The sequence below is a fragment of the Ceratotherium simum genome, chromosome 36 (genome assembly GCF_057802395.1).
Source record: "Ceratotherium simum simum isolate JZ-2026a chromosome 36, ASM5780239v1, whole genome shotgun sequence".
NCBI lineage: Eukaryota > Metazoa > Chordata > Mammalia > Perissodactyla > Rhinocerotidae > Ceratotherium > Ceratotherium simum.
In genome coordinates, this window is record NC_141935.1 from 2,567,877 (window position 1) to 2,593,370 (window position 25,494).

At 40.7% G+C, this 25,494-nt stretch overlaps 1 protein-coding gene across 5 annotated transcripts in view; it reads left to right on the plus strand.

Annotated features, from left to right (window-relative positions):
* Nucleotides 1-4,235: 4,235 nt before the first annotated feature.
* Nucleotides 4,236-25,494, plus strand: part of KIF14 (kinesin family member 14) — a 65,147-nt gene continuing 43,888 nt past the window's right edge. For 2 of the 5 annotated variants that reach the window (XR_015550009.1, XM_087424319.1), the window contains exons 1-11: nt 4,237-4,666; nt 9,048-10,245; nt 11,538-11,792; nt 12,508-12,595; nt 17,239-17,337; nt 18,562-18,614; nt 19,452-19,482; nt 19,912-20,019; nt 22,924-23,040; nt 23,582-23,697; nt 24,854-25,026. Coding sequence is in view for 3 of the 5 variants with exons in the window: in XM_087424319.1 (XP_087280445.1) it covers nt 9,164-10,245; nt 11,538-11,792; nt 12,508-12,595; nt 17,239-17,337; nt 18,562-18,614; nt 19,452-19,482; nt 19,912-20,019; nt 22,924-23,040; nt 23,582-23,697; nt 24,854-25,026 (2,122 nt within the window). In the remaining 2 variants the exon portion in view is untranslated. Of the gene's footprint in view, nt 4,667-9,047; nt 10,246-11,537; nt 11,793-12,507; nt 12,596-17,238; nt 17,338-18,561; nt 18,615-19,451; nt 19,483-19,911; nt 20,020-22,923; nt 23,041-23,581; nt 23,698-24,853; nt 25,027-25,494 lie in introns of all 5 variants that reach the window. The other 3 variants (XR_015550010.1, XM_004438974.2, XM_087424320.1) reach the window with 3 other exon arrangements.

Sequence of the window (25,494 nt, forward strand, 5' to 3'; positions counted from 1 at the left end):
TACCATCCGATGCCAATCCTCCTCTTTTTGGTGAGGAAGATTGGCCCTGGGCTAACATCCGTGCCCATCTTCCTCTACTTTATATGGGACGTGCCACAGCACGGCTTGATGAGCAGTGCGTCGGTGCGCGCGGGGTTCCGAACATGTGAACCCCGGGCAGCTGCAGCGGAGTGCACGCACTTAACCGCTACTCCACCGGGCCGGCCCCAGGAACCATTATTTTAATGAGTCAAATTTGAAAACAGGTTTGAAATATAGGGCATTTTAGACAGTCGCTGTATTGGCAGTAGCACGTACTCCCTCCGCCTGAGCGGGAGAGCAGAGCTCAGATACCGCCAGCTGCTTAGGGGTGTTGGAGAGGGCGCTGCATCCCTAAGTCAGGCAGGAGTTAGCCGCCGACTCAGAGGAACTCAGGCTTCAAATGAAATGAGGGTCATTCAGGTTGCTCACCCTATGAATGCTGTGCTGGCCAAATCTGCATTTTCTAGATTCCTTTTTCTTGTCTTCTTTCAAAAAGTGTACAAGATTTGAAGTCCTAAAAAATTTAATCGAATTGGAGCAAAGTGGAGGTTAGTACTGCTCCCCCTTAGAGATTGCTTTTCATTGCTCTCTCCTGATTTTTAATCGAGTACAGTAAGTCTATCACAAAGGGACTCAGCATTTCATCTTGTGGTTATTTCTAGGAATTAAATTATAATCCTTATCCTTCATAAAGTGAGATGTGTCATTATCAGGATAACAGAGAGCCCATAAAACGCATGATCCCGCTTCCTCAGTCCTCGCCTTGCATGGGTTTTTTCAGTGTTTTGGAGAGATATAGCAGGCTATGCAATTTAGTGGCTTACGTTTATTGAGCATTAATCCCATGCCAGGCTCTATCTAAGCACTTGGCATATTTTCTAATTTAATCCTCATGACAAGTCTGTAGGGTAGGTAGCATTAGCATCTGCAATTTCCAGGTGAGGAACCGGAGGCACCCAGAAGTGACTTTCTCTGCTGCTCAGCTGTGGACATTTGAAGAGAGGAGGATGTGAAGAGAGAAACACCATCTCAGTGTAATAAATAAAAAATCAAAATCCCTCTCCTGTAACCTGGAGGTGCTCACAGGTGGCCCTTGATTCTGTGAGTATTATTCCTGTGGTTGGAATTAAATTGGGAGCTTCTAACAGAGCAAGAACAAGAAGAGTGAAGTGTGGCTAGTGTTATAATAAGGTCCTGTGCCAGGCTCTGAGGAGACGGACAGACAGACAAGGTGCTGCTCTGTCCTGGGCTCACAGTCTCGGGGCAGATTGTGGTTTGGTCTGTAGGCCATGCATTGTCTGGGCCTACTTAATTCATAACTATAACTTTAATGGACACAATAGTTGTAAAAGAATTTATTATTTTTTCCCTCGTTTTTAATGTTTAAAGCATTCTCTCATGGCTGGGCATTGGGAGTTGTTCTAGTTTTTTTTTTTAAATTATAATTTTTATTTATTTATTTATTTTCCCCCAACTACCTATTTCCCCACTAGGTAGTTGTCCATCATAGTTTAACATCCTTCTAGTTGCTGTACGTGGGACGGGGCCTCAGCATGGCGGGAGAAGTGGTGTGCTCGTTGGTGCGCGCCTGGGATCTGAACCCCGGGCCGCCAGCAGCGGAGCGCGTGCACTTAACCGCTAAGCCACGGGGCCGACCCAAGGGAGTTGTTCTAGTTTGGGACCAGTATGGATAGATAATTTTTCCTGCATACTTTTTGGTTTATACTGAAATATTTTCTTAGAATAAATCTTTTTAGTGTAGTTACTAGGTCGAGGAGAGTGAATATCTTTATGGTTCTTCCAATACATTATTATATCGCTTTCTAGAAGGGTTTATAATTTACCTAACAAATATTTATTAAGCATCTACATATATCAGGCCTTATATTAAGCACTGGGGCTACACTATGAACAGATATGGTCCATGTCCTCAAGAAGCATACCAATTTATGTCACTAGAAATGTATACTTTTAATTTGATGCAAAATCACCAGCACCAAAACTAAAAAACATTTTTTTTCACTTGTACCTAATTTTTTTTACACTTGCGTTTAATGGTTGGGTGTTTAAGTTCTATTTTTTTTTTCTTGTGAGGAACATTAGCCCTGAGCTACCATCTGAAGCCAATCCTCCTCTTTTTTTCTGAGGAAGGTTGGCTCTGGGCTGACATCTGTGCTCATCTTCTTCTACTTTATATGGGATGCTTGCCAGCATGGCTTGACAAGCGGTGTGTTGGTTTGCGCCCAGGATCCAAATCTGTGAACCCTGGGCCCCTGAACCGGAGCGTGCGGTGCTTAACCGCTATACCACCATGCCAGCCCCTAAATTCTATTTTTATATGAAATTATTTTTGTGCGTATATGAATTCTTTTTTGTGTGAAATACCTTCGCCCATTTTTATATAAAAAATTTTATATTTATTTTCTTTTTTTTTAACAATTTTTATTTATTTATTTATTTTCTTATTATTTTTTTTGTGTGTGTGTGAGGAAGATCAGTCCTGAGCTAACATCCATGCCAATCCTCCTCTTTTTGCTGAGGAAGACTGGCCCTGAGCTAACATCTATTGCCAATCCTCCTCCTTTTTTTCCCTTTTTCTCCCCAAAGCCCCAGAAGATAGTTGTATGTCATAGTTGCACATCCTTCTGGTTGCTGTATGTGGGCCACTGCCCCAGCATGGCCAGACAAGTGGTGTGCTGTAGTGTGTCCGGGATCCCAACCCGGGCCGCCAATAGCGAGCTTGAGCACTCAACCGCCAAGCCATGGGGCCGGCCCATCTTATTCTATTTATAAACTTATCTTCCTTAAAAAGTTGAAAGAGATCTTTACATCTGCTGTGACATTTAATGTATTTTTTCTAGTTAGCTGAAATTTTATTTTTATTATTTTGAATTACACATGTTTAAAATTTTTATGCATTTGAATTTGTCAGTCTTCCTCTGCCATATCTTCTTTTGCTTCTAAACTGAATGCTCAGGCCGGCCCAGTGGCGTAGTGATTAAGTCTGGTGCCTTCTGCTTTGGTTCGCTGGTTCGGATCCTGGGTGCAGACCTACACCGCTCGTCAAGCCATGCTGTGGTGGCAATCCACATACAAAGCGGAGGAAAATGAGCATAGATGTTAGCTCAGGGACAATCTTCCTCAAGGCAAAAAAAAAAAAAGATTGTCAACAGATGTTAGCTTGGAGTGAATCTTCCACACCAAAAAACAAACAAAAACAAACTACAAAAAAACTCCTGAATGATCATTTTCCTGTAGATCTGATCAATACCATATTCTTTTTTCTGATGGCTTCTCTATCACTTAATTTTAACGAAATTTTAGAATGATATTTAGAGTGAGTTTTAGAATGAGTACTTTAACTTCCATTCACTTTTTCTATATAGTTAGAGCCACTTCTGGTTTCCCTTTCTATCCCATTGAATATATTTACATTATCTGCACTTTTTGCCATTTAAAATACATTATTGCTTTATAATATCTGTTTGACTAGAGTCCCTCTCACTAATCTAGTTACTTTTCAGAATGTATTTTTGTTATTTTTTTCATGTTTCAAAATCTTTTTGTAATATTTATTGAACCTGAGTTAAATATTATGACATGGGCTTTGAAACTCTAGTTACACCACTTGCTAGTTGTCTGATCTTTTACAAGTTTATTAACTCTGAACTTTAGTTCCTCATCTGTAAACTGGGGATGATACTAATATTTACCTCGTAAGATTTCAGGGTTAAATGAAAAACTCCATGTAAGGCATTTAGTACATTTCCTATTTCACGCTTTTCACAGGAAATACTAGAAAAGTGTTAATTATTATGATAAACTTGGGGGTAAACAGCCATTTTTTACATGCGAAGTTTTCGATGTAAGGCGGATAGACTATGCTTCTTTTACATCGAGGCTCGACAAGAGTAGCGCTGCCACTTTTCTCATTTCAACCTCTTTTAAATGGGCTGCCACCACCGGCCAGTACCTCGCCCCTTCCTCGCCGCTTTCCCCTTGAAAGCGGCCCAAGCTCCACGTGTGAGCGGGTCCCGGGGGCGGGGCGGGACCCGTTGCCTAGGAGATGAGGGCGGGGCGGGCCTGCGACCCAACCACCGGGGCTTCCGGGGGCGGGCGGAAGCGAGGGCACGGCGCCCGACGCGACGACCGGCAGCCAATCAGAAGGTGGCGCGCCCATTCAAATGGCGGCGGCCGCGGGAGCCGGCTGAGTGGCGCGGGGACGGCCCCAGGGAGGTGTCCGCGGGGGAAGCTCGCGGAAGGGCGAGGTCTCGGTGCTGGGGGCTTGCGTGCGGACGCCTTCGCCACCGCGGCCGCCGAGGTGCGGGCGGCTGGGCCAGCTCGGTCCCCCACGAGCCCCCGACCCGGGTCGGGGCGGAGGGGACCCCGAAGGAGGGCGCGGGGTGGCGCCTCCAGGGAACCGGTAAGCCGGACCCAGGGCCCTCGGCCACAGCTTCCCCGAGGGAGTCCTGCCCGGTCGGTTGGCGTAAGAGGAACATTCGCGGTCACAGCCGTAATGACCAGTGAGGACACGTCCCCGGGGATGTCGGGGTTCGGGTCGTGACCTCCCTTCCTCCTCTCCTCCCAGTCCCGGTTAAAGTCGGGGGAGAAACTTCCCAGAAGAGCCACACGCGTGTCTACCTGGGTAAGTAGCTAACCATTTTCAGCTGCGCTAGAATTGCCACACTCTTTTCTTTGTTTATTTCCATAAGAGGAAGGCTCTGTGCTCTCAGTTAAAAGGTTGACGGGAGATGCTTATGTCCTGGCGAATTTTTCGTAATCATTGTTATTTATTTAGAACTTGAAAAGACTGAGTTAAAACTTCTGTTCTTTCGTTCCCTGATAGCAATGATTTATGGAGTAGTTGGAGCAAGTGTCATTTTACAAGTTAGAACCAGGCATGCAAATTTAAAGACTTGTTTACATCCTTGTAACCAGTTTGATGCGGAGTTGACTAGAAGCCAGGCCTCTTAGCTGTCGTTGTTTTCTTTCTTTTGATGAAAATAATAAGAATAGTAAGAAGTTTTCACATATCGAGGTATATGGGGAATCCATTCTGGTTTAAATCTGACTTGGCTTAAAACTTGTTTTTCCCGGATCAGTCCTCAGCTCAATAAATATCACCCTTTCTTTTTTTTTAAATTGAGGTAAAATTGCTTTATAACATTGTATAAATTTCAGGTATACATCATTATATTTCAATTTCTGTGTAGACTACATCACGTTCACCACCCAAAGACTACCATCCATCCCCATATGCATGTGCAAGTCACCCCTTTCGCCCTCCTCCCTCCTCGCTTCCTCTCTGGGAGCCACCAATCCAATCTCTGTCTCTATGTGTGTGTTTGTTGTTTTTATCTGCTATTTGTGAGTGAGATCATACCGTATTTGACTTTCTCTGTCTGACTTATTTTGCTTAGCATAATACTCTCAAGTTCCATCCATGTTGTTGCAAATGGCAAGATTTCATCTTGTTTTAATAGCTGAGTAGTATTCCATTGTTATATGGACCACATCTTCTTTATTCATACCTTGATGGGCACTTAGTTTGTTTCCAAGTCTTGTCTATTGTGAATAATGCTGCAGTGAACACAGGGGTGCATGTATCTTTATGCATTCATGTTTTTGTGTTCTTTGGATAAATACCCAGCAGTGGAATAGCTGGATCATATGGTAGTTCTATTCTTAATTTTTTGAGGAATCTCCATACTGTTTTCCATAGTGGCTGCACCAGTTTGCACTCCCATCAGCAGTGTATGAGAGTTCTCTTTTCTTTTTGTTTTTAAAGGATCTGGGTTTTTTTGTGTGTGTGTGTGTGAGGAAGATCAGCCCTGAGCTAACACCCATGCTAATCCCCCTCTTTTTGCTGAGGAAGACTGGCTCTGAGCTAACATCTATTGCCAATCTTCCTCCTTTTTTTCCCCAAAGCCCCAGTAGATAGTTGTTTGTCATAGTTGCACATCCTTCTAGTTGCTGTATGTGGGATGCTGCCTCAGCATGGCCCGACAAGCGGTGCGTCGGTGCGGGCCCGGGATCTGAACCCAGGCCGCCAGTAGCGGAGCGCAAGCACTTAACCACAAAGCCATGGGGCCGGCCCCAAGAGAGTTCCCTTTTCTCCACATCCTCTCCAACGCTTGTTATTTCTTGTCTTGTTAATTATAGCCGTTTTGACGGGCGTGAGGTGATATCTCATTGTAGTTTTGATTTGCGTTTCCCTGATAGTTAATGATGTTGAACATCTTTTCCTGTGCCTGTTGGCCATTTGTATATCTTCTTTGGAGAAATGTCTGTTCAGGTCTTTTACTAATTTTTCCATTGGGTTGCTTGTTTCTTTGTTGTTGAGATGTGTGAGTTCTTTCTATCACTTTTTTTTTTTTTTTTTGCTGAGGAGGACCGGCCCTGAGCTAACATCTATTGCCGATCCTCCTCCTTTTTTTCCCCTCCCCAAAGCCCCAGTAGATAGTTGTATATGGTAGTTGCATATCCTGCTAGTTGCTGTATGTGGGACACTGCCTCAGCATGGCCCGACAAGCAGTGCGTTGGTGCGTGCCCAGGATCCGAACCCAGGCCACCGGTAGCGGAGCGTGTGCACTTAACCGCTAAGCCACGGGGCCCGCCCCTCTATCTTTCTTATCTATAGATTGGTTATTGATTATTCAGGTGGATCCTTTTTTTGTGAGGAAGATCAGCTCTGAGCTACCATCCGATGCCGATCTCCCTCTTTTTTGCTGAGGAAGATTGGCCCTGGGCTAACATCTGTGCCCATCTTCCTCTACTTTGTATGGGACGCCACCACAGCATGGCCTGACAAGCGGTGCATTGGTGCGCGCCTGGGATCCGAACCTGTGAGCCCTCGGCCGCCGAAGCGGAGCACATGCACTTAACTGCTGCGCCACCGGGCAGGCCCCCATGTGGACACTTTTAAACACGAATGCTGGATAGATATTGTTGACGTATATTTACATACACACTTGTCTACTTTGTTGTCTTAACTGCTAGAGGACAGGCTCTCTACTTATCTAATCTTGTGTAATTTTTCTCAACCCAAGCAGTTAATTTACAGTACTTATCATATTTGTTGTCTGCGATACTTTTTTGGGAATAATCTGCCTTGTGATACCTCTGAAACTAATCTCCATGAGGCATTCCTGTAATGTTGTATATACATTCAACAAGTATTATAAAAATGCTTTTTAAAAATTTTTTTTTTTTGTGAGGAAGATTGGCCCTGAGCTAATGTTGCCAATCTTCCTCTTTTTCTTTTTTCTTCCCTAAAGCCCTGGTACATAGTTGTGTATCTTAGTTATAGGTCGTTCTAGTTCTTCTATGTGGGACGGTGCCTCTGCATGGCTTGATGAGCGGTGAGTAGGTCCGCACCCAGGATCCGAACTGGTGAACTCCGGGCCGCCAAAGCAAAACGCCCAAACTTAACCGCCACGCCACTGGGCCAGTCCTATAAAAATGCTTTACTCCAGTCTTTGACTTGGTAGCTAGGGTTTCCACTAATCCCTCTCCCTACTCCTCAAGCTGGGGTTACTTAAAAAAAAAATCTTTTCTGACATGCACTTTTTTTTTCTTTTTAAAATTGTGTTATAATACATATAACATTTACCATCTTTTTTTTTTTTTTTTTTTTTGTGAGGAGGACTAGCCCTGAGCTAACAACCGATGCCAATCCTCCCCTTTTTTTCTTGAAGGAGAGTGGCCCTGGGCTAACATCCATACCCATCTTCCTCTACTTTATATGGGATGCTGCCACAGCCTGGCTTGACAAGCGGTGCATCGGTGCACACCTGGAATCGGAACCTGGGAACCCTGGGCTGCCGCAGCAGAGCGCGCGCACCTAACCGCTGTGCCACCGGGCCGGCCCCTAACATTTACCATCTTAACCATTTTTAAGTGTAGCATTTTTTTAGTATACATCCTTAAATACATTCACGTTGTTGTGCAGGCATCACCACTATCCACCCCCATAACTCTTGTCATCCTGTAAATCTGAAACTCTATACCCATTAAACAATAACTCCCTCTTCTTCCCTTCCCCAACCGCTGGCAGCCACCCTTATACTTTCTGTCTTTATGATTTTAACTACTCTTAGGTACCTCATATAAGTGGAATCAAACAATATTTGTCTTTTTGTGACTAGATTATTTCACTTAGTGTAATGTCCTCGAGGTTCATCCACGTTGTGGCATATTGCAGAATTTTTTTCCTTTTAAGGCAGAATAACATTTCATTGTGTGAATCTACCACATCTTGGTAAGCCATTCATTCATCAGTGGACACTTGGGTTGCTTCCATGTTTTAGCTATTGTGAATGATGCTGCTCTGAACATGGGTGTACAAATATCTCTTGGAGACCTTTCACTTCTTTTGGGTATATACCCAGAAGTGGAATTGCTGGGTCGTATGGTAATTTTATTTTTAATTTTTTGAGGAACTTCCATACTGTTTTCCACAGCAGCTGTACCATTCTACATTCCCACCCACAGTGCACAAGTGTTCCAATTTCTCCACATCCTCGCTAACTCTTGTTGTTTTCTGTTTTGTTGAGAGTATCCATCCTAATGCATGTGATGTAGTATCTCATAGTTTTGATTTGCATTTCCTTAATGATTAGTGATGTTGAGCATCTTTTTATATGCTTGTTGGCCATTCGTGTATCTTTTTTGACATGTGCTTTTTATATCTTTTAAGTCTCTTGGCACATTTGGCCTGATATAAAGGTTATCTGTGTATTCCTTCTAGACTAGGGAAATGAGGACAGAGGTCTTGTCTTTGAAATCCATAGTATCTATCAGAGGGCCTGACACATAATGGGGACTCAGTGAATACTTGTTGAATACTGATCGTAAGCTCTTGGAGGGCAAAGATTTGTCTGAAGCTGCCTGGGACCAGTATCTGAGTTGGAAAGCGTGATTTATTCTGATGTATTTCACTGAGAAGTTACTTTCACAATGGAAAGCTGTCATATTTTTAAAGTCTGTTTGTAGTCTGTGCAATCTAAATTTTTTTTTTTTTGTAGTTTAGCTGATAATTTTGGAAACTGATATGTAAGAAATGGCTGGAAGTCAAATAAACATCCAAAGAAGAGCTTAGCTTCTTCAACAACGTTCTTTTTTAAAATAACTTGCCACCACGATGTCAGCATTCACTGCACGTAGCGGAAATGACAGCGATATCCTTGGTAGTCCTGCTTTCCCAAAGAGTTCAGCACCGAATGTCCTCACCCACAGTAGCAGACTAAAGCTGCATTTGAAGTCAGATATATCAGAATGTGAAAATGATGATTCCTTATTGAGATCTGCAAGTAAAATCAGAGACATAAATAGTACTTATGTTATTTCTGCCTGTGAAAAAGCAGGAGCTAAGCCCCTTAGCCCTAACCCTGCAAGTAGATTGACACTTCAGAGAAGAGTTACAAGGAACAAGGAAGCATCTTTGCTTGGTATTGAGTTGGGAGACTCAACTGAAAAAACAGCAGAAACACGTCTTACATTACAATGTCGTGCTAAAACAGAGTCTGTGGAAAAGTGGAAAACAACACAGAATGTGGGAGGTGAAACAGAAAATAATTGTGCTTCACGGGAACCTTGTACAAATGTAAAGATTGTAAATAATGATAAAATCTCTTCTATTGCGTCTTCTGTACCTTTAGCTGAAGACCCCAAAGACATTGAAATGATGGCTGATGAAAAATACAAAGAAACGTCTTCTGCCCTCAGTGGGGCAAATGAAGATGCTGCACTTAAGTACTTAAGTAACAGAGCACCCACTGGTTCCCAGAGTCAGATTGTCATTAGATCTGGACCTGTGGCTGCAAAACCTCTTCAGAACAAGTTGGATACCAAAGTGTCAGGAACAGGAAACTTACACCATAGAAGTACTGGGAAGGATATTGCAAAAAGTTCAAATAAATTTGAAAGCTTAGAAAGAAGAACACCTACAAAATGTATTACAGAACACAGATTGACGCCAAGGTGTGGCACACCTCAGTTTAAGAGCCCAGCTGCATCAATACTGAAAAATCGGACACCTAGCCTTCAAGTTAAACAAAAACCAAAAAGTTCTCTTCTTGCAAACAAAAGGGAAAGGTCACAAGAAAAGACACTCCCTCCTGAAGAAGAAACTTCAGTTCAGAACACCTCTCCAGAGACAGACCCCTTAAAAGTAGAGAACAGTCAAGTGACGGTGGCAGTTCGTGTCAGGCCTTTCAGCCAGAGGTATGGTACACCTTTTAAATCTAAGGCCACGGTAGTGACGTGTAACATGTCTAATTCCTCTCTGCCTTTGGAAAGGCAAAAATCTCTCTCCAAAGTGATTGTGGGTAAGACAGTCACAGATCACAGGCAGGGCTGAAAAAGATGGACATGACAAAATGTGAATGTGGCATCTAATTATTTTAAAATATTCTAAGGGACGACTATGAAAAACTTCAGAGTCAGTAGGTTTTAACTTTGTTGTGTATCTGAGCAAATTAGAAGAGGATATGGTGACCACTGCAGTGGGGAAGGAACCTCTAGTTTGAACCCAAAGAAAGGGTCAGTCGTTAAAGGCAAGTTATACAGAGCTATAAAGACTTTCAGTAAAAATGTGGGGTTAGTGATAGGGGAGAGAACTGGGGGTGAGTTGTCTAGAGAAAGTGGGGAAACCTAACAGAAAAGGCTCGAGAACCGTGATGGGAAGAGAGGCGACAGCAAGAACAGAGCCAGGAGGAACAAAACCCAAGATGGAAGACTGTCCTGCGGAGAACTTATTGCAGGACCAAGTGCCCGTTTCCAGACTTGTCAGACAGCCCTGGAAGCAGGGCTGGCGTGGAGGGGCACTTGTCAGATTGATGAGGCATGCGATTTCCAGGATAAGTTCTAACGCAGAGTTGGGGGCCAAAAGGGATATCTGGGGCCAGACAAGGACTGATACTGTTTTTCTGCAAATCTGGAGTAAGTGCAAGATTTCCACCTAAGTCTGAGATGGAAGAAGGATGTGCATGAAGACCCATGATTTTAAGGGAGATAATCTGAAGGAGGGAGGGATCTTTGGATTAACAGTAACAATAGCTAGTAGTCAAAAGAAACTTATGATTCCAACTTATATTTAACTGCATTTGTTGGAATGACATTTGTATTTCATACAGCTTTATATAGATTTGTGCCTCCCAAATTTCTTTATAGTAAAAATAAGTTTCCAGATTTGAACTGAAGAGTACAGGTAGATTACAGTAGGTGGGATGGGAAGAGATGAAAAATCCTGTAAACGTAGGGTAGGTTTTCCCAACAATAAATCTGGAACTCCGTTTTCCCTTTGAGTAGTGGCATTGGAGCTACAGGAAATGTATTTTGGAACCTAGTATGATTATGTTTGCTGGTCCACGTTTTCCACATAAAACTTAGAGAATTATCTTGCTCTTGAGGAATGTTGTATTTAACTAGTTTTGAGGTCCTAATTATATTCTGTGGGAATAATACTCAAAATAAGTACAGTAACGTGATGTTTTTCTTTGTGCTTCTTTTTAAAGAGAGAAGATTGAAAAAGCATCCCAGGTGGTCTTCTTGAATGGGGAAGAAATAGCCGTGGAGCATCCTGACATGAAACAAGTTTATACCTTTAGACATGATGTTTCATTCTGGTCTTTTGATGAATGTCATCCTAACTACGCCAGCCAGACGACTGTCTACGAGACCCTGGCAGCCCCGCTCCTGCAGCGGGCTTTTGAAGGCTACAATGCCTGTCTCTTCGCCTATGGTCAGACTGGCTCTGGGAAATCATACACGTGAGCTTTACTGCAGATACAGTTATCCAGAAATGTTGACATCATCTTTTATGAGAAGCAGCATGGTTTGATAGAATGAATATAGTTTTGAAACCACACAGATCTAGGCTCAAATCGCATCCATTTTGCATACTAGTTCTGCAAACTTGGGCGAGTGACTTAACTTTTGGGCTTCAGTTTATGCAGGAGGTACTGTTTACCTTGTGAGTATCCTTGGCTCCATTTTACTGTAAATCATATTTCTTGTGTAAACCGAAGCCCAGAGAGGTTATCTGGTAAGTATTATTGTGAGAATTAAAAGTAAGTCATCTAACAAGTGGTGTGGTAATGATACTGTCCTGGAAGGGAATACTCAGCATTTTAGTTGTAGCTAACGTTGACTGAGTTCTTACTGGATTGTAGGCACTGTGCTGAAGGCTCTGCTTGTCCTCTCTCACAGCATCCCTCTGAATTAGATAGTTCTATTTATTCCTGTTTCACAGAAGAGGAAATGGAGGTTTACTGAAGTTAAGTATCTTGTCCAAGGTCACAGAGCTAATAAGTGGTGAAATCAAGACTTGAACTCAGGCAGATTTGGCTCCAGAGCCCAGGTTCTTAGTTACTAACGATGAGGTTTAATTGGCTTGTTCCCCACTCCCTCTCCAACCCGTTTCCCCCAAAAGAATAAAAAATAACTAATAGTTTTATTCTCCCCTATTCATTATGTATTTTCCAGGATGATGGGATTTAGTGAAGAACCAGGAATAATTCCAAGATTTTGTGAAGATCTTTTTGCTCAAGTAGCTAAAAAACAAACCCAAGAGGTATGTTCTTATAGTATCTGCACGCCTTCAGATTGGACTAGAAAACAGTCAAATCAGGTTAAAATCAGTAATGGCCACTAAGGAAATATCAGTGGAAGACATGGTTCTAGTTTCTAAATGACTTCCTTCGGAACAGGGATATGGAGAGACAGGGTGGGGATTCTGAATTCAGAATTAGTTCTTCCTGGTGGACAGTGACGCGGTCGTCTCCTCTGTCTTTCTAGCTTTCTCTGCTTTATTCCTTTTGTGTTTGTGTGGTGGCTCACAGTGTGGTGTTGTGTACCATTATACGTGTCTCTAGTCAGGCAGGTGTGCAGACTTAACTAAGGACAGCAGGCATATGCTTTAGAACAACACGAAGCAGAAAGAGTAGGGAAGCTGGAGTTTGAACCCAGTTTTGATTCAACTTCAACAGTCATGCTCTTTCCTCTGTACTACACCTGAAGAGTCTCTGCTGGCTTCCTTTTCATTGATTCATTTGTTCATTTAGCAAGTATTACTGAGCGTCTGCTATTTGCCAGGCAGTCTGTTAGACCACTTTTTTCTCAAATTTGCTTGATGACAAGAATCACCAGTGACATGGCAGGGACAGGTGTGTGTGTGTGAGTGCTCTCTTCTGGAGATTCTGATTCAGCTGGTCTGGGGTGGAGCCTGGGAATTTGTAATTATCATGCTTTTCCCCTAGTAATTCATATGATAGGAAAATTGGGACGATATTGTGGTATATTTGGGAGTATGGAGTTAAAAGACCCGATCCCTGTAGTTAAAAGAGTGTAATGGGAGAAATGGGGCAGTAAACAGCCAAGTACAATCAATTAAATGCTAAATAAATGAAATACTGTGATAGAGTAAGAACAGGGCACTGGGAGAAGACGTAAGATTGGAGGGAGACAGATTTTCTTAGAGGAGGGAACAACTGAGCCTATTTTTGAAGGGAACATAGTAGTGATTAGCCTGATGAAGAGGGGAGGGGTGTTCTAGGCAGAGGGAGCAGCACGTGCAAGATCTGAGAGCAGGAGAGTGGGAGCCCGCGGGAGTCTAGAAGTTGTTTGCTTAAAGCATGGAATTTTTTATTTTTATTTATTTATTTATTTTTATTTATTTTATTTATTTATTTTTCCCCCAAAGCCCCAGTAGATAGTTGTATGTCATAGCTGCACATCCTTCTAGTTGCTGTATGTGGGACGCGGCTTCAGCATGGCCGGAGAAGCAGTGTGTCAGTGCGCGCCCGGGATCCGAACCAGCCGCCAGCAGCGGAGCGCACGCACTTAACCACCAAGCCATGGGGCTGGCCCTATTTTTATTATTTTTTTTGTGAGGAAGATCAGCCCTGAGCTAACATCCGTGCCAATCCTCCTCTTTTTGCTGAGGAAGGCCACCTCTGAGCTAACGTCTATTGCCAATCCTCCTCCTTTTTTTTCCCCCAAAGCCCCAGTAGATAGTTGTATGTCATAGCTGCGCATCCTTCTAGTTGCTGTATGTGGGACTCGGCCTCAGCATGGCTGGAGAAGCGGTGCGTTGGTGCACACCTGGGATCTGAACCCGGGCTGCCAGTAGCGGAGCGCGCGCACTTAACAGCTAAGCCACGGGGCCGGCCCGAAGCATGGAGTTTGAGGTAGAGGGTGACAAGAGGTGGAACTAGAGAGGCAGGCAGAACTTGGCTTGTCAAGGACTTCTTGAACCATGCTTCCAGGAATCCAGAAGGCTGTGGAAGGATTTTAAACAGTGAAGTAATACGATCATATTTGCTCTTTGAAAAAATAGCTCTGGCTACAGTGTGGAGAATGGATTGAAGGGAAGTGGGACTGGCTGCAGAGAGACCAGCTGTGGGACCAGTTAGCTGTGTGAGGCATGACAAGGAGCTGACTAAGGTAGTGACAGTGGGGGTGAACAAGGGGGCACACATTTGAGACATTTTAGTACCTGGCAACTATTGGAAATGGAGGATCAGGGAGAGAGGAATCGAAGTTGAAAATCAGAGGAGGAGAGAGACCAATAGAAACATGGTGGTCTGGAGACTACAGGATGAAACGGGATCCAGGTCCAAGTTTAGTGGGAATAAGGCGGTGAGAGAGCTGTGGGCTTGTGGGTCAGACTCGATTGGCTGTTGAATATTTTAGAGGTAGAGTAGTTTGAAGGTACTGGAAGCTGGAGAGAAAGAGAGAAAGTGAAGTGGAGGCAGAGGTCTTGGGGATGATTTCACAGATCTGGGAGGCTCGGACTTTGCATGGAATGACTTTATCACTGGGAGGAATGTAGTGTAACAGTTCAGAGCCTGAACTTGGGAGATAGATTGAGTTTGAATCCGAGCTCCATCACTTTACTAGAAGTGGGACCTTAATCCATTTACTTCTCTCTGTGCTTCAGCAGAGAAAATGAGAATGATGAGGAGGAAGAGGAGGGGGAGGAGGAGGATGAGGAAGATGATTCCTTTCTCATGGGTCTGTTGTGAGGATTAAATGGGTTGAGCTACGTAGAGGGTTTTGAATAGTGCCTGGCATGCAGTGAACCCAACTAAGTGACTGGTAGATCAACTCGGGGATTATTCAGGATGGTACAGGGTGATAGTATGTGGATGGAAGTAGTAGAAGGTGGCATAGCTGGCAAATGGCAGGAGCCTCTAAGGAGAAGAGAGTATGGTCCTCTGCATTGTGAACCTCACTACCTTTCCCGGCTCACCTCCTGCTACATTTTCATCTCTAAGACTCCCTGAAACTCAGCACAATGCACTATTTTATATTTAATAGGCATTAATGCATGTTTGTTGAATTCTGAGCCCCCATACCTACATCAATAGTGTTTGTAAATGACCCTATAGTTACATGGTGTTCCCGTACACCTGGTCTCTATCTGGAAGAGTTCTGTTCCTCTCCTGTGATGCTAACCATAGTCTTCTGTTTTGCATCACTCATGTACTGTATTGCACCTCTGATTAGATTGTGAGGTCTTCGAGGATAAAGACCATGTCCAGTTATCTCAGATTCTCCCACAGCCCCTAGAAGAGTGCAGTGTACCTGGTGGGTCCAGTAAATATTTGGTGAATTGAACCTGAATCACTTTGAGGCTCCCAGTTCTGTCAGTATTGGATGCGTCCTCAGTCACTTCGGGCCAGTGGATGAAACTTATTTGTCTAATAAGGAAACCTGCCCTAACTGTCAAAAAAGCTATGTGGAAGCAAACTTCCCCCCGTTTGACCTTTTCCCCTGTCTTTCTGAATCAAAAGGAGGAGAAGCTCAGTCCTACTTAGTCTGATGATTGCTTTTTGCCCCAATCAGGAAGAATTACTGATTTAAGATCCCAACTTACCAGATCAAATGCCAACACACCAGGTCCAGTCCACTCTTTCCCTCATGCCTCGCGTCCTTTTTTCTCTTTCCCCAGCCTTTCCGGCCACCCTAATTTCTCCCCTTTCTGATTAGTTGTTTTATTTGTAGTCACGATCTCTCATTTTGGTTCTTAATTTTCTATTGCTCTGTCTTATCTATTGGAGGGTATGTTGTATTTCTATGAGATGGAACCTCACGGGCAAGAACCTTGTCTTATGCTTCTTTATATCCTTCTGACGATAGCCCAGAGCCTTACACATAGGAGGTAGGTGCTTGTTGGATTGAATTGAACCTTACATAGAAGTTAAGAAGGAGAAACTCAAGGACTTTTGTTGTTCAAATTAAAAAAAGTTTTTGGGGGATAAAATTCACATAACATAAAATTAACCGTTTTAAGGTATAAAGTTCAGTGGCATTTAGTACAGTCATAATGTCGTGTAATCACCACCTCTATCTGGTTCCAAAAATTGTCATCATCCTCAAAGGACACCTTGTACCCATTAAGCACTTACAACCCATTCCCCTCCCCCAGTCTGTGACAACCACTGATCTGCTTTCTGTCTCTATGGATTTACCTATTCTGGATATTTCATACCAACGGAATATCATGCAATATGTGACCTTTTGTGTCTGGCTGCTTTCATTTAGCAAATGTGTTGGAGGTTCATCAGTGTTGTAGAATGTATCAGTACTTCATTCTTTTTTATGGCCGAACAATATTCCAAAATTAGTAAATTTTGTTTATTCATCAGTTGATGGACATTGGGTTGTTTCCATCTTTTGGCTATTGTGAGTAGTGCTACTGTGAACACTGGTATACAAATTTTTATTTGAATACCTATTTTCAATTCTTTGAGGTTGAAATTGCTGGATCGTAGGGTAACTCTATGTTTAACCTTTTGAGGAACTGCCAACTATTTTCTGTAGTGGCTGCACCATTTTACATTCCTACCGGCAATGTAGGAGGGTTCCAGTTTCTCCATATCCTTATCAGTATTTGTTGTTTTCCATTTTTTTGATTATAGTTACCTAGTGGGTGTGGAGTGGTTTCTCACTGTGGTTTTGATTTGTATTTCCCCACTGACTAATGATGTTGAGCACCTTTTCATGTGCTTGTTGGCTGTTTGTATATCTTCTTTGGAGAAATGTCTATTCAACTCTTTTGCCCATTTTTTAATTGGGTTGTTTGTCTTTTTGTTGTTGAGTTGTAAGAATACTTTATATATTTTGGATACTAGATGCTTATCAGATACATGATTTGCAAAAAATGCAAAGACTTTTAAAATAAATTGCGTGCTGTGTTTCTTTTCCTGCTAGATCAGCTATCATCTTGAGATGAGCTTCTTTGAAGTATATAATGAAAAAATTCATGACCTTTTGGTTTGTAAAGGTGAAAACGGGCAGAGAAAGCAACCAGTAAGATTAAAACAGTTTATTATTTGTTTTTAATTTCTGTTTTTATAAATGCATATAATTATGTGAGTTCTCAATGATATAATGGCTTAAGTTTTTACTGAAATGTTATTATATGATAGCAAATGCTTGTAATCTATACTCTAACTACATTGTTATTTAGTAAATAGGCTGAGCATTATTGTTAGTGGAAATTGTTATTAAATTTAACCTCTTTTTATTTTAATCAAGTATTGTATGAAAATTAAAGATAAAATATTTCTTCTAAGATTTAGTTGGACCACTTAGATCAAACACCAAATCCCTAATAGTCTGTAAAGCCAAAAAGCAGTAAAAGTTTAAAAAATTGCATTATTATAGAATATGTATTTCACTGGATTATTTAGCAAAGTGATATCTTATGGATAATATTTCCTGTGAAATAGAAAGTTTCACAAATACATAAGCTTTTAAAAAAAACCACTATTAGAATTTAAAATTTTTAATTTTGAAAAGGAACTTGGAGCACAGGAAACGAAAATCTGAAGAGTTCACTTGCCTTGCCCAAGGTCATGCAGTCTGCTATTGGCAAAATCAAAAACTTAAACAAAGCTTGGCATTTTCTTCTATGTCTTCTATGTGTTTTAAAATTTCTGGTGACAAAGTTTAAAATGAATAGTGTAAAACTAAAGAAAATTGTAAAAGTCTGAAATTTGTTGAACATGTTTTAGAAAGATATTTAAAGATTTTATTTATTCAGTTTTTTCCCCCCAAAGCCCCAGTAGATAGTTGTATGTCATAGGTTCACATCCTTCTAGTTGCTGTACGTGGGACTTGGCCTCACGTTGGACGGAGAAGTGGTGCCTCGGGGCGCTCCCGGGATCCGAACCCGGGCCGCCAGCATCAGAGCGCGCGCACTTAACCGCTAAGCCACGGAGCCGGCCCTAGAAAGATATTTAAAAGCATATAAATAATAGCTACTGCGGGACTTAAGAATATCAAACTATTAAGATAATCGATGCTACAGTATATTGTCGTACATTGTGCAGATATAAACAGTTTATGATATTGAAGCAGTTTCTTAATGCCTTACAGATTTGTTTTTGTGGGAACCTTTGTTTTTATTTCTGGATAAAGTAAAGACAAATCTCTTTAAACTCAAAATATAGAAAAAATGATCATTGAAAATTATATTTTGTGTGAACTGTTTGTCATCCTCTTAACGATGCCCATGTCTGCTTCCACTAGCTGAGAGTGAGGGAGCATCCTGTCTCGGGACCGTATGTCGAGGCTCTGTCACTGTAAGTGCTTGGCTCAGCAGGACAAGGAGACAGCAAATGATAGAGGGGATGTCATTCTCATTTGCCTCCCCAGCTTTGAAACCCTGGCTGACTATTTAGCCTTCTACCCTTAATATTAAGTTTTCCTTCCCTTTTCATGTAGAGTGTTAGCTGCTTGTTTTTATGTTTGTTTGTATCTTTCACAGCACCTGTAAAGTGCCTGGTGTAGAGTATTATACTGAGTATGACATACATATCTGATTTTTCTCCCTTTTACCTCCTCTTTTCCCCATTAAGTTAAGCCTTCCCTCTCAAGCTGCTTTTATATCTATTATTTGAAGCTGACAAGGGGAGAACGTGCTAAGATGAGTTCATGTTGCGAGTTTGATAACGTGCTAAGAGTCATTTACTTTGTCTTTCAACACTTCAAGTGCTTTTCTTAAAGAAAAGGAAAAGCGATGAGGTGCAGATCCAGCTCCCTTTAATAAATCTGAGACCCATACACACCAACATACCCACACTCACATATACAGACACCTATACATATGCATGTGTGTTAAAGTGTATCTTCTGCTCTCCTGATGTAGACTTGAATATCATAGTGTTAAGAAGCTAAGGTGCTTCATTGTATTAAGAAAAATCATACTTTTTGGTAAAATTAAAGCATTATTTTATTTCCTACCCTTTAGAATGAAGAAAATGAAAGATTCTGTGAGAATCAGTATAATAATATCTATGAATTATTCCATTGTGATATTCAGAGAGTAATTATGTAATTGAAAGGTGGTGGTTATTTTATGAGAATGAGGGGATAATCATCAGTAAAACTGATTTTGTTTTTTGACTTTTTAAAAACAGGAATGTTGTCAGTTCTTACTCTGATGTCCAGGTAAGTTGATCACATTTTGTCTTCTCTCCGCTAGATAGAAAGGTTGTAATCATAAATATTTATAAGAATATTTCTCCTTAATTGCTATTTGCATAAAAGGTTAGTCTTGTTAATTTATCATGAACTGATTTTGTTTGTTAAACCTTAATTCAAAGAATACTCTTCTGAATTAAAAATAAAAATTGACCATCATGTCAGCTTAGAGTTACAGAAATAGCCTTTAAAGGTATTATTTCCTGATTCATATTTCTGTGACAGAAAAAAAATAGACAGTGAGAATACTAATTATTAAATGGTAAACATTTATTAATAATTTCAATTTATAAACTAGTTATAGATGTGTATATGTTACCAGATGTGCTTATTTCACTTTGTTGTTCCAATAACTTTCAGCCTGCAGGTCTCACCTCCTCTCTTCTTGCTCATTAGAGTTGGCTGGAATTGGGGTATAAACAGAGAGCAACCGCTGCTACTGGTATGAACGACAAAAGCTCCCGGTCCCATTCTGTGTTGACTCTGGTGATGACCCAGACCAAGGTATTGTTGTTGTTGACTCTTTTCTTAGGTAAGATAGTAAATATGTTCAAGTTTCATGTTTTTCTTTTTTAAATCAAAGGTAAAAAGTACAGTCATATAAATATATAAGCAATTGGATTTTAGGAAATATACACAATAACTCTGACTTTTAGTATATATGGCAGTATGGTAGTTCTCATTGTTTTAAAAATCAATAATATATTATTAACTTATGATATCAGTGATATTATCATATCAATATTTGATAATATATTAATAACTTATGGTAATTATAGAGTATTTGGAAAAACATATCAGAAAGTAAAAGATTTTTAAAAATTCAGCCATAGATTCCACTACTCAAATAAAACCCCTCTAAACATTTTGGTATATTATTTTTTAGTTGTTTTACAATCACGGTTAAATTTACAAAATCTGTTACAATTTATGCTGTTAAAATTCTTTGCAAAGTATCATTTTTAATAGCTCTATAATATTCCAATGACCATTACAGTTCCTTAAGTTTTTGTCTACTGTTGGACATTTATGTTGCTTTTAAATATTTTGCTGTTTGTTTTTTTTTTTGTGAGGAAGAATGGCCCTGAGCTAACATCCGATGCTGATTCCTCCTCTTTTTTTTTTTTTATTGATGTTAACATTGTGAAATTTTGGGTTGTGCATTTTTGTTTGTCCATCACCATATATATGTCTCCCTTCACCCCTTGTGCCCACCCCCCACCCCCACTGCCCCTGGTAACCACAATACAGTTTTCTCTGTCCATGTGTTGGTTTATATTCCACATGAATGAGATCATACAGTGTTTGTCTTTCTCTTTCTGGCTTATTTCACTTAACATAATACCCTCCAGGCCCTTCCATGTTGTTGCAAATGGGACGATTTTGTCTTTTTTTATGGCTGAGTAGTATTCCATTGTGTATATATACCACATCTTCTTGATCCAATCATCAATCGAGGGACACTTAGGTTGCTTCCACTTCTTGGCTATAGTGAATAATGCTGCAGTGAATATAGGGGTGCATAAGCCTCTTTGGGTTGTTGATTTCAGGTTCGTTGGATAGATTCCCAGTAGTGGGATGGCTGGGTCATAGGGCATCTCTATTTTTAATTCTTTGAGGAATCTCCATACCGTTTTCCATAGAGGCTGCACCAGTTTGCATTCCCACCAGCTGTGTATGAGGGTTCCTGTTTCTCCACATCCTCTCCAACATTTGTTGTTTTTTGTCTTGGTGATTATAGCCATTCTAACGGTCGTGAGGTGGTATCTTAGTGTTGTTTTGATTTGCATTTCCTTGATGGTTAGTGATGTTGAACATCTTTTCATGTGCCTATTGGCCATCTGTATATCTTCTTTGGAGAAGTGTCTGATCATTTCCTCTGCCCATTTTTTGATCAGGTTGTTTGTTTTTTTGTTGTTCAGTTGTGTGAGTTCTTTATATATTATGGAGATCAACCCCTTGTCAGATGTATGTTTTGCAAATATTCTCTCCCAGCTGGTGGGTTGTCTGTTCATCTTGATTCTCGTTTCCTTTGTCTTGTAGAAGCTCTTTAATCTGATAAAGTCCCACTTGTTTATTTTTTCTTTAGTTTCCCTAGTCTGGGTAGGCATGGCATCCGAAAAGATTCCTTTATGACCAATGTCAAATAGTGTGTTGCCTATATTTTCTTCTATGAGTTTTATAGTTTCAGGTCTCACCTTCAGGTCTTTGATCCATTTTGAGTTAATTTTTGTGAATGGCGATAGCAGATGGTCCACTTTGATTCTTTTGCATGTGGCTGTTCAGTTTTCCCAACACCATTTATTGAGGAGACTTTCCTTTCTCCACTGTATGTTCTTAGCTCCTTTGTCGAAAATTAGCTGTCCGTATATGTGTGGTTTTCTTTCTGGGCTTTCGATTCTGTTCCATTGATCTGTGTGTCTGTTTTTGTACCAGTACCATGCTGTTTTGATTACTATTGCTTTGTCGTATGTTTTGAAGTCAGGGATTGTGATGCCTCCTGCTTTGTTCTTTTTTCTTAGGATTGCTTTAGCTATTTGGAGTGTTTTGTTGCCCCATATAAATTTTAGTATTCTTTTTTCTATTTCCGTGAAGAACGTCATTGGGATTCTGGTTGGGATTGCATTGAATCTGTAGATTGCTTTAGGTAATATAGACATTTTAACTATGTTTATTCTTCCAAGCCACGTGCATGGGATGTCTTTCCATTTCTTTATGTCATCATCGATTTCTTTCAATAATGTCTTGTAGTTCTCATTGTATAGGTCATTCACCTCCTTGGTAAGATTTATTCCTAGGTATTTTATTATTTTTGATGCAATTGTAAATGGTATTATCTTTCTGAGCTCTCTTTCTGTTACTTCATTATTAGCATACAGAAATGCAACTGATTTTTGTAAGTTGATTTTGTACCCTGCTACTTTGCTGTAGTTGTTGATTATTTCTAATAGTTTTCCAATGGATTCTTTAGGGTTTTCTATATATACAATCATGTCATCTGCAAATAGTGAGAGTTTCACTTCTTCGTTACCTGTTTGGTTTTTTTTGTGAGGAAGAATGAGCTAACATCGGATGCTGATTCCTCCTCTTTATTTTGCTGTTTTAATGCTGGCATCAACAACAACTTTGTACCTTAAACTTTTTCTCTATTTATGGTTGTTTCCTTAATGTAATTGAGTAGTTGTGTGTTTTTATCCCTTTAAAGTTATTTCTTTTATTTTGGCATAAGCCAAGCACTGCTCAATGTATTCTCAAATATTTGTGCATCATATATGACCACAAATTCAATTAGGGGGAGTTTCAAAACTAAATGAGCAGTTGATAACCTTGTATAACTTCCTTTTGAAGCCTTGTATTGATGACAAGTCATAAAGAAACTTAAATTATTGTGATATCGTTTTGCTACAGACAGAATTTGTGGAAGGAGAAGAACATGATCACAGAGTGACGAGCCGCATAAACCTAGTCGACCTGGCTGGCAGTGAGCGATGCTCCCTCGAGCACACGTGTGGAGAGCGGCTGAAGGTAGACGTCTTCGTGCTGTTCTCATTCTGATCAAACTTATTTCTCAGGAGACTACAAACTAAATATGCTTAACCAAAAAAAAAAAAATCTAATCTGTGGTTTATTGACTGCATTGCTGTGGTTTAAAGGGAAATCCATACTTTTTGGTTATGATTACTTGTCAAAGAAAATTAGTAAATTTTGAGTCATAAGAAAGGTGGTTGTTGGGCTGGCCCCGTGGCTTAGCGGTTAAGTGTGCGCGCTCCACTGCTGGCGGCCCGGGTTTGGATCCCGGGCGCGCACCGACGCACCGCTTCTCCGGCCATGCTGAGGCCGAGTCCCACATACAGCAACTAGAAGGATGTGCAGCTATGACATACAACTATCTACTGGGGCTTTGGGGGAAAAATAAATAAATAAAAATTAAAAAAAAAAATAGGTAGTTGTTTATGAAAGAAAATATTTACTCAGTAACTATATGAGGGGAGAAATATATTTTGTGAAGTAAATTTCTCCTTGAGCAGTTATTTTAAATTAAAAGCACTTTTTATGTTGTGTGCAGGAAGGTGTGAGCATTAACAAGTCCTTGCTAACTCTGGGAAAGGTGATATCTGCCCTCTCGGAACAGGCAAACCGGAAGAGTGTCTTCATTCCCTATCGAGAATCTGTGCTTACGTGGCAAGTATCTTTTGAAGTGTAAAGAACTGTATAAAATGTAGGACTACTGTGGGGAGAAGAGCGGCAGACTGACTTCATGTAACTGAGGGTGAGAGAAGAAGCCGTCAGCAGTGTGAATTCAGAGCGAACCTGCCTGGCTTTGGAGCTCAGCTCTGCGTCCTACATGCTCTGTGACTGGGCAAATCACACCTGGTTCCTCATCCCTAAGATGGGGAGAGTATCAATACCTATCTGTTAGGGTTATAGTGAGGATTAAATGATTGATGTAAACCTCTCAGTGCAGAGTATGTGCTATGAGTGTAAGCGATTATGCTAATACTTAACTATTGTTAGTGCCTCGTGTCGGAGCAGTGGTGTCACTAATGTGTGTGTCAAATGGAATTGAAGTTTTGTTAGCACACTCCAGCTAGCACATAGGTATTCAGTGTTTTCGTTAATGAATGTGTATTTAATTTCAGATACATTCCCTTCACATGACATCTGTATAAATTGGATTCTTGTGGCATTAATGCACAATTCTGTCAAGGACTGCATCTCTACTTGACAGCAGTGTGTCTTTACAATTGGTTTCTTATAATGGAATTGCCACCTCGAAACCTGTGAGGGAAAATCTGATTTTTATTACGCCTTTTGAAAGTTAAGAATAGTGATATTCATTCTGCATTAATAGAGATAGGCCTTTTAGTCTCATATTCTCATACTTTCTTTTTTCTTCTAAAATAAGGCTTTTGCATATAGTGGAAAAAAATTTTATTTATATGTCCATTCATCATTTTCAACATTTACTGTGTACCTGCACAAAAGGTCGTGGTAGCACTGGAAATACAAAGATGACCAAGACATGTGGTCCTTCCCTAAAGTGGCTCCTAGTCTAGTGTGGGGAGAGGCATCTTACTAAATATTTGATGGTTAACCCTATGTTAAAATCTCTACATAGATCCTTGCATCGTGAAACAATATAAAAAGTATAAGAGAAAATAATGTGTTCATGAGATCTAAAAATAGCTACAAATACCAAAAAAGTATTAAATGGTATTTAAGTGAAGAGTATAATACTATATTATATACCCTATTAGTTTGTTTTATGCTTTCTAGATAATTACTGTTATTAGGTTGTTGTAGAAGCAAAGTCTAATTATGATGTTTTTCCTTGAAGGCTGTTAAAAGAAAGTCTGGGTGGAAACTCTAAAACTGCAATGATCGCCACGATCAGTCCCGCTGCCAGCAACATCGAGGAAACATTGAGCACCCTTAGATACGCCAACAAGGCCCGCATGATAGTCAACGTTGCCAGAGTAAACGAAGATGTGAATGCTAAGTTAATTAGAGGTGAATGTTTTTCTGAAGATTAAATTATTTTGTAACAGTTTAATCTCAAATATTAATTTCAGTCATGAAAATAGGCACCTTAAGAAAACAAAAGATTTTTCTTCCATACCTACTTATAATAGGTTCTAATCATCCTTCTACAGTGATGGAGGTAGATGACTGGGAAAGAGATAAGTAGTGAGGGAAACAGTCAGAGCATAGAACATAGAGTGTGGAGAAGGGGAAATCGCAAGCATAGAAAACTAATTTCACAGAACGAGTCGTAGGGTGTGCAGCATAGTAACAGTACAGTTAGTTATTTTACTTCTTGTGACCATTCCTCCACTGTCCTTCTGTTTATCAGCTCTACTCTTCCTTAATTTGTTGATCCGAAGGCTGTTTGGTCTTGAGTTTCTAGCATAGGCCTAACGTTATTTGTGCTAAACTTTACTTCCTCTTTCTGTCTTGGTAACCACCTGCTTAGGATAG